A 17,587-nucleotide genomic window follows, 5' to 3' on the forward strand; every position below is an offset into this window, starting at 1 on the left:
TTCTTTCATTCCTGCCGGGCTATAATATCGAGGGAGGTCATCTGCTAGATAACGCCAGCCAAACCCAATTAACCACCCTCCTTACTAAGAGGGCGACATTACAAACTCACAATAACCATGTACTCTGTACAGGTTATGGCATTTTTATTTCACATCATTCCTGCGACATTGATGAAAAATGTGCCACTAATGCAAGGAGCATCCTAGATTGAACGAACCCTATAACATGATATGCATCACTTTATGATCTGTATGAAAACACAGATCTATATATTTTACAATTAAAAGTCACACACCTTTTTTCCTTTGTATCCATTTAAGAGATGATAAAGAAACATCACAGCAATTGACATGGACATCTACACCCTCAGTACTTTGTCTCTCAGAAATGTCAACCTCCTCTCCAATAAGACGCTTGATCAAGGTCGTCTTGCCTACACCAACGTGTCCGACAACCATGACCCTTATGTTGTACACATTCTCCTTTCCAGCTTTCAACGCCTCTTCAAAAAGTTGGATAGATCTGTCATCCATTTTCAGAATTTCTATTGGGATACCTGTGCAGAGAATGGATGATTAGTTGATAGATAGATAGATAGATAGATAGATAGATAGATAGATAGATAGATAGATGGATAGATAGTAAGGATTAGTAGAAAAAACAAAGTGCTTGAAGTACTGAGCAAAAAACTGACTCATTTAGATGAACAAATCAATTTAACATTATTTTTTTTAAATTCTAAATTTAAACCCTGGGCCCAGGGGAAAATAGTCTTAGGGTCACCAACAAAAAACAGGAATGGTCGGCTGATTGGAAAAACACATTTTTTTGTGCCCAATATGGCCCCGTTCCCCAAATATGTGCGGTTCCTACTGCGCTGAAACTTAGGGTAGTCAGGTCTGTTTTTAAACATTATACGCATTTTATTGTATTTTTTTTTCTTATCATGGGGATAAAAGAGTTAGGGTCAACAGTTAGAAACAGGGAGGGCTATGAATAATAACAATACTAATAATAATAACAGTATCATCTAAATTGATAATAATCCTAACATAAACTTTCCACAAGCTAACATATCTAAATTTTACCTGCATTAAAAATCTGCCTGTATCTTGAACCACATGATCAAAACCAGTGAAATCAAATTACAAATCACTGAAAATGTTATCAGCATATAAAAAAAGTGATAATAGATTTATACAACTAAAATTATCTGGCCATGTTTCACTCTTTTCACCCAATCCATTACAGAAATCTAATGAAAACTCTAGACAAATTTTTGAGTGGAAAACAGTCCCCATATATGCATGATGTCCTGCTATGACCATGGTAAGTATGTTTTCAAAGTTGTAGAATAGATTTGAACTATGTAAATAAGATAACACATCACTGTACAAAGTAAAGCATGTTAGGTATAAAATGTGGAGATAAATCTTTTCATGGGTAATCCATGAGAAACATTAGACTATTGTGAAATGCAAGAAAATGGTGAACTTGAGTTAATTTGATTGTCTATGATTTTTCCCAAACAAAGTTTCATACACAGATCCATCTTGGGATAATTAAAGGAGGACTGCGGATGAGATCAGGCAATTTTTCAACAAGGGACAAGTGCAGACGAAACCATGCAATGATTTACTCAAATGAAGAAAGAAAATATAATGTGGGTGTAATTTCAGTTCATGTATTGTGAAATTAAGCTTAATTTTTTCTTTACAAAACAGACAATAAACACCATATGAAATGCTGATCTATCAAACTCAGTCCTTGACACTTTTGAAAATTTCATGGGATCATTAGCCCCGCATCACTGAATCCTAAATTGAACCCCAAAAATCAAAACTAACTGAAGCACCAAACTTACTTTAAACTCCACAATTTCCAGTTCCAAGCCCGGTTGTAAAAGGAGGAGGGTTGTGCATGGGGCTAGCAACCTGACTCTGTAAAACCCAACTTGCTACAAAAACGCCAACAGAAGAAAAACCAGAAACTGAAAGCTTGAGGGAGGAAGAGTCTTCTTTTGGAAGATTTATGATGCTATGTGGTGAAAGCTGCGACCCCGCGGAAGCCATACACCTGACAACGCAACCCTGAGGCAGACATCACTAAGATGGGTCACACCTGGAGTCAGCTTGAAGGGATGGCACAGGACAGAAGCCCCTGGTGATCTTTTTTGGGTGGTCTATATCGTAGCAGGGGTGACAGGCAAAACTAACTAACTAAACTTACTTTAGTATCTGAAAACAGGAGTTCATCTACATCTAAAGTGGTGCCTCTAGCGTCCAAAATAATTTCCAACAATGAAAGATAAGACCCTCCCTTCTTGTTCAACCTTCACAGTACTGAAACTACCTTTGAATGATGGGTATGTGTGAATGTCCTGAATAACGTGAGTGTCGTGCTCACCAAGATTCGAGACTACTGGGCTCAACCCCTGTCCCTAATTACATGTAATTCAAAAAAATCGTCATAATGTCAGTCAGACTTAACTTTACAATATTACATTTAATTAGGCTCATTTTATTTAATAAAATTATTTCCCACATTTTCAAACTTATCAGTAAACAAAATCTATAAGAGGTTAGGGAAGGATATTCTTTCATTTTCCTCCATAATTTATTTTTCAACAAATATAAGGGGTGTAATAGTTTTAATTCTAACACTCACATACATGCCAACCCTGCAAGAGGTATAAGCATAATTATTGCTATTGTAAGTGGCAAAAAATGCAATTTTGGTGTAAAAGTGGAATCTATATAAAGTATTACATGCCAGAATTACAGCATGTATGAAAAAGATAGATTTTTACAACCAACCCGGTTCTGCAGTTGGTCAAAATTCTTGTCACAATGAGCAAAATCCATATGGATTAAAACCAGAATACAAAAGCGCAAATTATGCTGAAAAATTATTTATAATCAGCACTCACTTCAACAAGTCTACATGTGAAACGTTCGCTGAATGATCGTAACCTGGAATTCTGCAACGATCATGGTCAGTTGCTCAGAGTGCTGTATTACATTACTTTCATATTATTCTTTTAAAGTTTGTAAAGTGGTGTTGATTTGTCACTCTTTCTTATCCGACATGTTTTTTGAAGTTTGAAAAAAGCAATTCACTTAACATATGGCACCATTTTCTTTGCAAATATAGACTGGTTCAGTAACTGACTAGCTTATCAATAAAATGAATATGTTAGACAAAGTCCATGCTTGAAGAGTTACATTCTGTTTTCTTGAAAATGGGTTAAAAGTAATTACTATAAATAGCAATTAAGAAAAGTACTTTTATGCTATTCTAACACAGCAGTCACCTTTTTAATTCTCAAATTTATATGAGTGGAATTAAAAAGATAACAATAAAATGACAAAAGGAACTTTTTATTGCTTTATTTTTATATTATTGTTTAATTAATATAGAAAAAAAGATATCCATATGCAGTCTCGCTGAAAACTTAATTTGGTGGAAAAAGTGTAATGATTATGCCACAAGCATAATTGTTGGCATATATGCACCCAACTGAAAAATTTATGAGTAGTTCAGAGGCCCAGGAGGGGGTTAAAAATATTCCACTTTCATCTAAATTGAAATAATGTATTCTTGATCTTCGAAAGTTAAACAATCCATCAGCTGTATCATAAAGCTAAATTACAACAAAATCGAATATTTCATGAGCTTTTGTAACTTAGAAATTTAAAATTTCTTTATGTAATGGAACAATTCTACAGTACCTCGAGTTAATTCACAATTTCTGATGCATATAGAAAATCATTATTTTAGAAAAGAGGGATGGACGCATATTACGCAAAAAAAAATTTGTGCAAGTGCAATAAATCCAGTCCCAAGATGAAAATGTTTTTAAAAAATATGACTAATTTCCTCATACACGTACTCAGCATACCCCAATGTTACAGCTGATTTCCCTATACTCAGTATAATACACTATTACGGCTGATTTCACTGTATATCCCACTTCTTAAGAGTAAAAGAAAAAATCTTCATGGACAGAAAAAATGCACAAGGCTCATTTCATTCATCAATTTGTAATTTCTAATGTGACCGACATATGAGGGTTCTAGCACTATTATCTTCTATATATTCCAAATACAGACTGTACAGACATAGCCTAATATTTATGTGGATGAGTCCATGTTTTGTCGGACAACAAAGAATATATAATGCACAGTCTTAGACAAATAATTCCTTACATCTCCATAACTTCGTTTTATAAATGATTTTGGAATTATCAACATTAAGCATTGTAAATATCTCAAGGTTTTCCTGAAAATGGGTTCTTCTAGCACCAGAAAAAAGCCAGTGATCATGCACTCTGTCTGGTTGTTTACAGTGACATCTGTTTCATTTAAAAATCAAAGTCATTTACTGACAGTTATTTTGGTGTATAACTTTCTAATTACAAAACCTTTATAGGGGCCCTGAGTGGCCGAGTGGTCTAAAGCGCTCTCCGTTACGGATCACTGCCATCTCACCTCATCTTACAAGCAAGCAGACTTTTGTAAACACATGTATGATTAACGAAACTATATTTTTTGAAAACCATTTTAGAACTGTGTCGATAAATGTGGTCTGCAGAACCATTCAACATATCTAGAATCCAACCTGTATGTGTGATCCAGTTTGAACTAGGCTGAATGTAATGTGCAAGGATGTCACAGTGAAAGTGTGTATTGGTTATGTATTATTTGCTTTACTAGTGTTTTTGTATTTTCATAAAGCTGTTGTCAGAAAACATTCTTAACCTTATATCACTTCTTGAATTACAGGACAAAATCCCACCAACCCACACAAGACCTTCCCAGTAATTGGCAGTTGATTTTTTTCTGTAAGTTGGACCAGTTTTTGTTAAAACATAACAAAATATCATGTATTGCTATTGTCAAGATGTCAAGATGGGAAACATGCATTTAAAAGTAGAGTTGTGATTTAAGAATGATGTAGTCCTACAAAGTATGATGTTAAGGAATGCCAAACCATTCTCCCATGACCTGTTTGCGCCTTCTTAATATGCAAGAGCAATGAACTGAATGGAATACAGCCCTCTCATTGGTCGAATTAAAATGTATTGCATCTAGTGATAACTTGATTTTCTGTTGACCTTTATGTCTGCCTTTCCTAAAAGATAGTAAGTCAAACTTTTAGTAGGCATACAAAGCTAAATGCTTGAGCTAAACATCAGTATCAAATTTATTATTTTATGCAAAGTCGAGCTTGAATTAGCAGCATTGCTTCTTAAATAGGTGGTTCATGAAAAGACATGTGCCCTTCCTTTAAGTTTTTTTATGGTACATGTATGACTGATAGGTAAATTGCAATACAAGCCCAAGGTCTATGGCAATGGCAATCATCTCTCCCTCCATGTGACATACCTGAATCAACACATGATGTCCAATAAATGTAATTGTTGCCTTTCCTGGTGTTTTTCCCAATAATATGAATATTCTTTTTTATTCTCCTGTACTAATAAAACATTTCAAGAGCTCTATTTTCCTATTCATCCCCACATGACACTTGCTGGATGCCATTTTAAAAAATAAGCAATAGCTTGATGAGGCAGACATTACATCACAATATATGACGTGCAGTTTAAAGCGTCTGAGGTACTCCAATAAAGTTAGTCTTCTTCCCTGAACAATTCCACTGAATCTAATATGAAACCCATACAGGAATCAAGCATTGATAAACCAGTATCTGAATTTTACTGCAAACAATCTCATTTCCATAATATGTGTTTTATTCAACAACTCCTTATTTAAAAGTAATTTCCATAAGACTTTTGGCTAAGTCATAAACTACTATTGATTTTTAAGTTTCATAACACAAGTTGGTATATTTTCCTCGTCAACTTAAGACTTGCGGAAATCACTAAATTATAACTTTCTCAGGAAAGGTTAATGGTCAATCAGTTATGAAAACATACAAGTGAATGTGCAAGAGTTTGTTTATTAGTGCACCAATATCATCATTAGCTATTTGATATCATGGATGATATAAATTTTGCTCTGGGCTACAAAACACGTAATGACCTTACTACCCTAGTAGTTCAAGGGCTCATCTCAAAAGTGATGAACTAGTGTTAGTCAATCTACAGCTTTTAGTTTAAAGAGTCAACTTGTAGTGTTCACTCTTGAGTCAGTAATCTAGAGCATTTGGGTTATTAATGACTGTAACTTTAGTGTCAATCATTTTCTTGGAGTGATCTATGCCAGACCTGCCAACACTAACAAGACTGTCTCAGTAAGGTAGTTGATTTTTTTCCTGTAAGTTGGACCTGTTTTCACTAAGGTGTAACAATATATCATGTACTGCTCTTGTCAAGTTAGAAGACATGTATTTAAAAACGTTCTGTATTCAAAATATGCAGTGATGGTATGCATTATTTTCAGCTGAATGTTCAATTGAAAAATGTGCAAAGTACACTTGAACCTTATTTACCTCTTGCAATGGCTTGTTGTTGTCTCTTAACCTGAATTAATTCTTGGATTTTTTTTTCCATTTCAAATGATAACAGCAACCATAACTCCCACCTCGAGACATGCACAAATATACATGATACCCAATAAACATAATTGTGTCCATTCTTGCCTTTATTCACAAGAATCTGAACATTCCTTTTTATTCTTCTGTACTGAATATTAACACTTTTTAAGAGGCTTATTTTCCCTTTCATCTTCGACATGTAACACTTCCTGGGTGCTAAGCTTACAAAAATTCTATGATCAACAGTTTGATCATACAGATGCTTCCCATGAAGAAATATGTGTAGCTTAACGCATCTGAGATACTACTCTAAAGTTAGTCTGGTTCTCTGACTAACTCCATTATATCTAACATGAAATCCGGATTCAAAACAAACACGGATGTGCCACTTATCCGGATTTTATCATAAGAATCTTCTTTCTGTAGATTTTGCTTTTGTTCCATAAGTTCGTATTTTAAGGACCATTTTTGTAAGACTTATGGCCAAATTGTAATGCTTGGCAGGTCTGCTATGCACAGTGTGAGGGATCACACGTGAAAGGTCTTAGTTGAGTCGGTTGCACAACTAGACAATTAAGATGCATGGTGTCCGATAAATAATGGTGTTACAATTATCACAAAGTTTTCCCACAAAAATCTTGCATACATTTCCATTCAGGTGGTGTCATAAAATGGTAATAAATGCAAAAGAGACAACTGATCCCATGTCTTCTTTTTTCTGTCTTTCCATATTAGTTACTTGTTCTTTCATACTGTTCTTGCATTTCTTTCTTTCTTCCTTCCTTTTAGTCCAAGTTTACTCTGACCCTTGCCACCCCATTTTGATATTTGAACATTAATGTTGCCTTGTTGGGATGCAGGGTCAGAGTCAAGTGCCTATCAAAATGAAGAAATTAACCAATACTATGCAGTGTTGGCATAAGGTAAATAATTACTAGCTAGCTTTGCAAAAAAGACCATACATCAAGCCACACCTGCATGAATGAAATAGAAGATGATTTCTTTTTTTCTGAAATGGTGAAGACAATTTTCAATGTCTGTAATCTGCTGACAGACAAGACAAAACTATAGCACAGATGAAATTTAACCTGGAACTTATGATTTGCATTGCTAGTCACATGACTTTGTAGCCTACCTGTCCATGATGTCAGGGGTCCAATAGTCACATGATATGATATCAACAATGAACCAATTTTTAATGTCACTGTACACAAAATTAGATAATATTAAATGAAAGTCATGTAATGCATGTAAAAAGAATGAGTGCACACTTAATTCTGAACACATATATTCCGATAACAATGACCAACTACCTGAGCACCTGCCAGTGATGTTTTAGTTGGTATCATGTGACTAAGGCACTAAAATGCACTCACTGTAAGGCCATTCAAGTTTGCCAGGCCAACTAGTAAGCGGCTAACCAAGTTCTTGACAGGCAAATGGCTTTGAACCTAAGCCCAAACATAAATGTCTAAATATCAAAACTGGGACAGCTAGTAAATTAACCAACAAGTAAACATGTTGTCAGGGGTCAGAAAACCTAGACTACCTTCCTTTTCTACGCAAGTTTATATATCACTATATTATATCAAGTTTAACCGTATCATTGCACACATATCTTGTTATAAAAAACTTTACATAAATATCAGAATCAAAACAAAATCTGAAAATGCTAGAATTTGTTAAACACATGTTCTGCAGTGTATAATATTTTCCCAATATATGAAGATACTGAACACATCTGATGGGCTTTCTGAAGTGAGTGATAATTCACAAGCCGAGTTATCTTCTTTCTAACAAACCAGCTAATATTTAGTTGCCCACCAGTGTAACAGTAGGCAGCCCATCAAATAAATTTAAATCTATCAAACAGGTAGGATAACAAGAAACCAAAACAACCTGAATCTGAATCAATCTGTAAAACTTAATGAGCAATATCTCCAATTAGATCCCTATCTCAGACTCAAGAATTGGAGAAACTCAAAATCTACCAAAACAATAATTGGGGCCATAACACTTTCAATGGGGTTTGTTGCAAATGAAAGTAAAAGTATCAGTAAATGCAGTGGGGAAGGGAGACAAAAACTGACTATATAACACTTCAGCCCCATGTCCTATGTTTGAAAACATTGACTCATAACTGCTTAAAATCTAACTGTCAGTTACGCATATTTTATAAAATAATATTCAATATTATTTTATACTAATGTATGACTGACAGTTAAATTTTAAGCAACAATATGAGCCCCTGTGTTGAAAACAACCTTAATAGTCATGCTGTGTAGGTGGTAAGCAGATTCCCCTTCCCCACCATAACAGTCAAGATCAATGTCTAAATTCTTATCACTAGTGGAGTCCATGTAGTTGACCATAAACAACCTGCTATTGAACACAAAAATAAGTTTATAGTAAACAAGACAACTTTACAGTGTTCATTTATATTACCAATAACGTGATTTCATGTTGTCAGAGATTTCGCCGTACTTTATTGATAAAATGTCTGACTCCTGTGTTTCCTATTCCTATTCCCCTGGTTTCAAAATTAGAATAGGTAGGTAGGTTGGTTTTTTTTGTTTTTCCTTGTTTTTAAACATAACTATATATTATAAAGATTAGTATATATAATGTACTAAGTGCTTCAAGTACTATTAAAACACCAGCCCAATTAGATGCACAAATCAATTTTTGGGAATATTTAAAATTTCTTTTAAAACCTTTATCAATTTTTATTGGGCAAAACAGACTCAATTAAATACACAAATCAAGTCTATATATAGTTATTGTATAGTGCGTGTATGACAGGTAAATTGTAAGCACAACCAGTTACACAAAAGCCTGCCTACAGGTATGGTACAATTCAGTTCGGTTTGAATGGCACTGTTTAAATATGAAATTCATTGTTAAACCATTGAATCACTTGTAAATATGGTAAAACAATACCACTGGGTGGTGGGGGAAATAATTCTAAAAGCGTGTCAACAAATACGGTGTATAGAACAAGTGAAGACATCCAACGGCCATCTTTGTAATTCAGATGAATGGCACGCACTTGAAATGAAAGCGACACCTGGTGGATAAACTCAGTACAAAATCTCGTCGTCCTTCAGCAGTTGATAAATTTTGTCTATCAAAATTGTGTTATTTTTATTTACATATAAATGAATATATATTATAAATAAATAGTATAAATAAATGTATATCACTTAAGAGTATTAAAGTGAACTTAATATAAATTTTATAACAACAAATACTATTTATTTATATCTAACTTCATGTCAGCATGACAGCTCTGCATGACGAAACTGTCGTGTTTACATTTTGTTTTCTAAATTTAAAATGAAATCTTTGAGAATTGTCAATAAATGAAGTTTGTAATTTTATTTACGACGTCCATAAAAGTTTTTTATGTCAATAAAATATAAGGAATATGAATTACCTTGATACACGGGTTGGAATACAGTAATGTCACTAGTCCCCATGCGTGTGGCATACAGACGTCCATTGTCCCAGAATATGGCATAGAGACCCAATGGAATTCCCCGTGTGAAAATGGTGACAAGTTGACATGAAGCTGTAAGTTGATGAATACAGGGAGGGAATCCAATGTTACGAACGAAAATATTCCCGTCTTCATTTATAACTATTGATGACGGTAATTGTAGACGTTGATGTTTGTATTTATATTTACATTGACTGGGATTCAAAATGTCGAATCCATAGACACCATTCTCAGGGGATTCATCACCAGAACAACACGAGATATAAACCATGTTGTCTTTTGTTGCCACGCTACATTCGTACCCTTTACAAATCCGGTAAATCGTGTCAACATGTCCGTCATCAAGTGACACGATACACCAGTACATCCTGCCATGTTTCCTACCAGTGACAAGAAGATTATCATGGAATCTGACAACACCATGATATCCATCCAATACTCCCTTTAGACGTAAACTCCTGGTCGTTTTAATATCACGTGACATGTCTGTAGAACCAATGGACATCATTTCTATCAGACCTTCGTAATAAAGGACACAAATTGTCATGGCGTCCATCAGACACATGTCACTTGGTATTAACTCCAGTCTGTCTGACGATGCCAGGAATTTTCCATCTTGGAGTCGATAGATCTTGACTTTATACGTCACCCTTTCATACTCGTCGTCTAGGACGACTATCTTGTCTTGGCAGACGACAATAGATCTGTAAAAGGGGGACTGGTAGGCTGTGGAAATAAAGTAATATAAACATTAATACACATATACACAAAAATATTAAACATATAGAATTATAATAAAATATGAAATAACTTGTACATTTGAAGTGTGTAGGTATTAATACATTAATAATGATTTAATTAATTATATTTATGACTTTAACAATTAATTCCTGTTAAAGTTATGATACTTATTCTATTGTTCTAAATTTAACTGTCAAAAAATTGTAATGGTTGTAGCGATTGTCATCGTGTATATTACTAAATTTGCATAGATATATTCATATTAAAATACTAAAATAACTTGTACATTTACGTGATGTAAACACTAAAATAATGCATAATATAAACGTAGACACACATTTACACAAAATTGCTATACATGTATAATTTAAATACTAAATAACTGACCATTACAATCGTCGTAATGGCGTCATCATTTTATTATTATTACAAGAGAGATTTACAGCAGACATCACATAAATCCAGTAATCACACTATTATAGTTATGTACAGTATTTTAATAAAATGAAGATACCAACAATAGTGTGTTAACAGGTTCTATGTGGAAACTGCTATTGTCCCTCATTTTTTAATCATGTTACGTACGTGCAATCGTGCGTGTGCATTACTCGTATACTCCTCCAAAATGGACAAGACAAATTAAGACATGGGTCCATCCTTACATTAAGTAACTCAGCCTCTGTGTCATTTCTTAAAAGATATAGAGTAAAGGTCTTCATCCCACAACCACGTAACAACTGTACACAAAACGAAACTGCACAAAAATGAGATGGAAAACATTTTATTTTTTTATAATAATAAAAAAAAACGGGATTTGAGTCAAAAGAGTAAATGGTGGATAGACTACCGGCTTTACAAACAGAATAATGGATGCCGATTTTAACAAGTACAACTTTAAAAAAAGCATGACCACACTAAATCAAACACAATATACTTTACTTCCATTTCTTAACAAAGCCATAACAAAATTTAAAAAAAACACTTCGCTAATTTACAACTTTAACAGTATCACTTAAAAATTTCAATTTTGTTTCAAATTCCAATAAAGGCCGGAAAAAATTCGCGAAAATATAAACCATTTATCCTGACGAATGCAATTTCTCTCATTCTTTGAAAAGTTGTTTAACCATATTATTAGTGTTGGTCATGCAAACAAGGAGGAGGGGCAGGTGAACTAAATTTAAATAATAATAATAATAAATCATTCATCTAACATTTCCCTGCCATACCCGACATTTAGTCGTTACCCTATATGTATGTGCTACCCTGAGTATTTCAATGAAAATCCGTGTTAATAAACGTCTTCATTCATTTACTTGTCTTCTGCATTTTCTCACATTGGGATGCCTGCCTTGGATTATGACGTCTGCATTGACAAGAACGCTGGCGGAAACCAGCAACATAGAGAAACGTACTTATTTACAAATCCGCGAAGCCCGATGTACTAAAGTTTACATGACACAGGGGTCAAAACAGCGGTAGCGATTTATCTTGACAGTTTGTGTCGAGGTTTGAAGGAGCGCGTGTCTTCAAACTATATAACACACACTCCGCTAACGAAATCACTCTATCGTAATATAAAACATGAATACATCGTCAGCTTTTAACCAAACTGTATTACTGTTGTCATGTGCAAAATCATGGTAAACATTTGAAACGATCGAAGTAATAATTTGCAAAGATATTTAAACTTTGACACCTTGAATGTCTCTGGGGTTATCACGTTTTATGTAGTGGGGTCTTGTGTTAATTTAAATCCGTTTCCATGAAAACTATTTCCCAAGCTTGAAGATCAGAGCTCTAGATATATTATTATCGATATGTGTCGAGTTTTATTTCTCTATAAAGGAAAGTCTTGCACCATTTTATCATGTCAGTGAAAAGTAAAGAATCAACTAAGCAAACGACGTGCATGTTATTGCCGTAGTGAGTCTTCGAAAAGAAAATGATTATCTTGGGAGGAAAGTAATCTCCCTTTATTCACTTTAAACGAGTGCATCCTGGCCGTATATATAAAAAATAAAAGATTTTCATGAATAACTTGTTATGAGTCCGCCATATTCACGAAAATAAATCACAGGTCTTAAAGAAGGTTAATACTTTTTCGTGCAGAAATTACATTGTATGAAAATTCCCCATTTTCAAGCAGATTAACATTTTTCTTCCACGTTACGGGTTCTTTTTCGTGAAATAAGGTAATTCCACATGAAAACTGAACTTTTCTCCTGAAAAGAGACTTTCTCTTAAAAAAGATTGTATCAACGTGTATTATTACATCGACACGAACCAATCGCTTTAAATTACTAACGCTGATGAAATTAGCGATGTTGATTAAGCAAAAAATAACAAAAAGACTTTGCCAAAATTTACCAAACACTTATTCTAATAAGTGATTTGAAACTCAGCAGTGATAAACAGATGTCCGTTACATGTCAAATGTGTAGCAATGTGATCATTTAGTCCGGACATGCGACATCACCTAATTGTCCATGTGAGAGATCGCCGCCAGAAAAGTAAATCAACTATCAGTAAAAAAAAAATTAAATTTAAAAATCGCGACAAATTTTCAGGAAGTTATTCTTTCTTCACAAAACAGCGTTCGTATTTGATAACGGGTACTTTATTACCAACAATTATATTCTTTTTCTTCATTTTCTTCACATTTTTCCGTACCTCTTTGACAAGTAAAATGAACAGTGTCTGCAAGTTTCTTTGGAGAGAGAGAGATAGAATTTTGAGATGCCCCGTGATTATTGCAAAATACACTTTCTCAGTGGATCGTTCTCCAGTAACGCTACATTGTATAAATTTTTACACGTCCTCTTAAAAAAGCGTCAACATTTATATCCGTAATTAAGATGCGAGAACCATAAATATAAATTCGTAGGTATTATCAACGGCATATATAAGGGTTTTGAAATTGCAGTTGGATATTACACAGTATTTCATGTGCACATAATCATCCGATTGAGACGCTATTATACTCAAGAGTTATGGGCCTGTTTCAAGTTAAATCACAACGCTTGACAATAATTCCATAAAACTGCACACACTGTGATTAAGAAAATTTATGCTGGAATTGTTCATTCTAGGTAAGCTTTATAAATAAGCAAACTATTGTTACAGCAAATTACAATATGTCTTGGTATGCATGTAAAGTTTTGCAATATATTTCAAGGTATATAATACAAAACTTCGACTTAAACAAGTTAAATTACAAATTAAAATAAAAATGTCCAAATTTAGGCAAAAGCCTCTTCCAGACAATTCAAACAGCGAAGGAAATTTACACATTTTGTCATTTTGTCATTCTTGTCGTCGCCTAAGCGTGGATGTGTAATGTCTAGTCCCATAACTCAGGAACAAAGGTAATGATAAAAGCTGATTCGATTGAGACTAGGACGTCCTATTACCGCGTCAAGCTGCCACCCCGTCCCATAACTCAGAAATTATAAGTAACGATGAATTCGATTGATAATACGACGCCCTCTTACCGCGTCGTGCCTATCACTGCGGTATTTGACCGTATACTACAACCGCTGTCATCATGCATCACATCTTGTTACTGAATCATATCTTTAAAATTATTGACCGATGTGGTGGCCTAGTGGTTAGAGTGACCACATCTGATGCTGGAGATCGCGGGTTCGAACCCCGACCGAGTCATAACAAAGACTTGCCAAAAGTATGGTACTAACCGCTGCTTCGATAGGCACTCAGCATTATGAGGTTAGTGTTAACTGGTCGGCCTGATGTCAGGATAATGTAACTGGGTGAGACATCATGCTACATGTCTGCGACATTATGCCCTAGCGCTAGACATCACTATAAACTACCTCACTGCAGACATCGTAGCGATATGACTGAAAAATTGTTTTAAGCTACCTTAAAAATCTAAATCATACATACATATATACATGCATACATTATTTCCAGTTATACTTTAACGATAGTACAAGCAAAGATTTGACTCGTCAAACAAATCCCGTATAATCTTCATCCCTTATACATTTTAAACTTGTCTTTTAAAATCAAGTTCAAATGACCCTTCTATTTCAAATTTATTTTAGCCAGGCATGAAAGCACATTTTGTAACGGGGCCGCGAGTGGCCGAGTGGTCTTAAGCGCTCTCCGTTTGGGATCACTGCCATCTCACCTCTGTCTGCGTGGCTTCGAGTCTAGGATTCGGCCAATGTGAGTATGTGAGAAAGCTTGCCAGTAACTTCTCGTGGGTCGGTGGTTCTTCCCCGGGTTCTTCCTCCACCATTAATACTGGCCGCCATGCATAGCCTATCGTGTGCTGAAAAATGGTGTTAAACCCAACAGCAACAACATTTTGTTACGTTTTTCTCTCCTGATTCGTGATAGGTCATATTACCGTAATAAAAGAAGCAAACAATAAAATAAAATAATTTTAAAAAAAGTCTTTGAATCAACAGATTTCCAGCTGAAGAATTTTATGACATAATGGATGATACTTGTTCGCCTGCCTGCCATATTGCTGACCATTCTGCAAATATCACTACATAATTATGTTTCTTATTTCGTTTCTTTGTCAGTCTCGAGTTAAGAGCTAGTCTATATATCAGTCAATATCAATCCCCCGATTACATCAATATAGTAGATGGTAAAACCGATCAACAAAAGGGGAAGCTACGATTTCGGGTAGAGCGACCCGTGAGAAATGTGCACATGTAAACGTCATCTGTTTACAACTGTTGAAATCTACGGATTTACATTCCCCTAAATAAGGGAATACGCTGTCAAACAGATATAGCCACTGTTCTGAATCCTCTCGACAAAGGGTAACTGACGCGATTCTTTTCTTATGCATACGAAACAAATTCTTACCTATATGTTTGTAAAACTACGGTGCCCTTTACGTGATATATTTACAAAAGAAGTACTACATCGAAATAGCGACATGTCTTGTTTAATGGAATTATTATTATGTGTGAAACCAGATAATATCGTTATTACAAAAAATAATGTGTCGATAAATTGAAATATTACTTCGTTGTTTCATCATTTTGAACCCATTGCTTCTTTGAATAAATGCGATATTTTTCTATATATAATGCATGGGTTCTGAATAATTAGGTACAACAGTCAATAGAGTTTCATGCTTTTGAGAAAGATCAATCTATTGCCTGATAGATTTAACGCTTATAATTGCTAATCGCACCGAAGTTGATATTTGAGTTTTGTCTATTACTTGTCAGTAAGTTTCTTTTTGTGTTTTTTTTTGCAGCAGGAATATTAATGAAGTAATCTGTTATAGCAAAAATATGGCCCGAAAAATTAAAATTTATTTCCAAACAATGACCAAGTGAGTTTGGTTCTTTCAAAATAACGAAGGCTATAAGCCGGGATAGATAGATACATAGATATATCACATATATTAAAATTAACTTGATTTTTAAAGTGTCGGTGTGAAGCAATTTGATATACCAATACTGTTGGTATGACTACACATATAATTATTGTCTCCACGGTTGATTATTTCTCTTGATAAGTTATGAATTTCCATTTATGCAATCATTTATAAAATAATAAAACAGAAACAAAAGTAATTAATATTTACCGATTTGAAAATGAATTTGATCAGAATTCCTCATATTTACCGATTTTTCGACTATTATTTAGGGGACAGAAATTTTTTTTGAGATTATGGAGAGTGAGAGGAAATGCATTTTGAAGGGATGAAAATCTTCAAATTGACCGTACACAAGTAACCTAGATGAACCCGGGTCGTTATTATCTTAGGCGCACACCTTCCATGAGATTTATCTACAATGTTACTAAGTTACACTAACGTCTCGAGATGAGATAATCTAACTGAATTTTTTCTGACTGTGTGGCATATGCATACATTTACTTTATTTTATGCAGAGCCATGAATTACTAATTTTTCTAAATGAAATATTTGTGATATTTCACTGAATATATATATATATATATATATATATATATATATATATATATATATACCGCGTCGATCATATTTTAAGCTTGAAGTGTATGTGTGTGTGTGTGTGATTTCGATTTTTAATGTAGCTTTAACAATTTTTCAGTCATATCGCTACGATGTCTGCACTGTGACAGTTTATAGTGATGTATAGCAATGTTGCATCATGCCGCAGACATGTAGCATGATGTCCCACCTTGTCACATTATCCTGACACCAGGCCGACCAGTCCTAACACTAACCTCATAATGCTGAGTGCCAAGCGAGGCAGCTGTTAGTACCAATTTTTAAGTCGGCCGGGGATCGACCCACGACCTCCCGCATCCGAGACGGACGTTCTAACCACTAGGCCACCGGAGCGGTCCAGACTTATGTAACAACGTCTATAAAAATATTAAATTATTAACTGTCATATTCAATTAGGTATGTTAGACTTAGGGAACAAATGAGTATAAAAGAGACACTGACATTTTCCACTATGTAATAAATATCAAGTATCAGTATGCAGAGTATGAAAATATTCACTGACAAACACCACTGGATTTTTATATGTAACTTATGGAACACTTACTGTTTTCTAGTGTCACAGTCCTAACATTGGCAAGATTGTGACCAACTTTTTCCTCTCCTCCTGTGTCCATTTTAACTTTTTATATGATTGTGCTTCAGGGTATGACTCCAAGTGAAATGAGTTTTCAGCCTACCACAATGCTGACACGAGGACTGGGCTGCAAAATATCGACAGGAATATTCTAGCCGTATCCATTTAATATAATAACTAACATTTAGTTTATGAATTATTGTACAGATATCAGCTTGCTTGTAATATGAAATATCTATACCAATGAAATGGCATAAACATTTTGGCGTGGAAAGATCT

The 17,587-nt window shown here is 34.5% G+C and overlaps 1 protein-coding gene across 1 annotated transcript in view; it reads right to left on the reverse strand.

Annotated features, from left to right (window-relative positions):
* LOC149807439 (uncharacterized) overlaps positions 1-17,348 on the reverse strand; it is a 140,914-nt gene extending 123,566 nt beyond the window's left edge. Inside the window, exons 1-3 of the mRNA XM_089955844.1 lie at positions 17,279-17,348; positions 9,936-10,724; positions 297-557 (exon numbers count right to left, since the gene is read on the reverse strand). Coding sequence (XP_089811970.1) covers positions 297-557; positions 9,936-10,724; positions 17,279-17,348 — 1,120 coding nt within the window. The remainder of the gene's footprint in view (positions 1-296; positions 558-9,935; positions 10,725-17,278) is intronic.
* Between the last annotated feature and the right edge of the window lie 239 nt (positions 17,349-17,587).

This window comes from Sinohyriopsis cumingii, chromosome 1, assembly GCF_028554795.1.
Source record: "Sinohyriopsis cumingii isolate HCF-2022 chromosome 1, ASM2855479v2, whole genome shotgun sequence".
Classification (NCBI taxonomy): Eukaryota; Metazoa; Mollusca; class Bivalvia; order Unionida; family Unionidae; genus Sinohyriopsis; species Sinohyriopsis cumingii.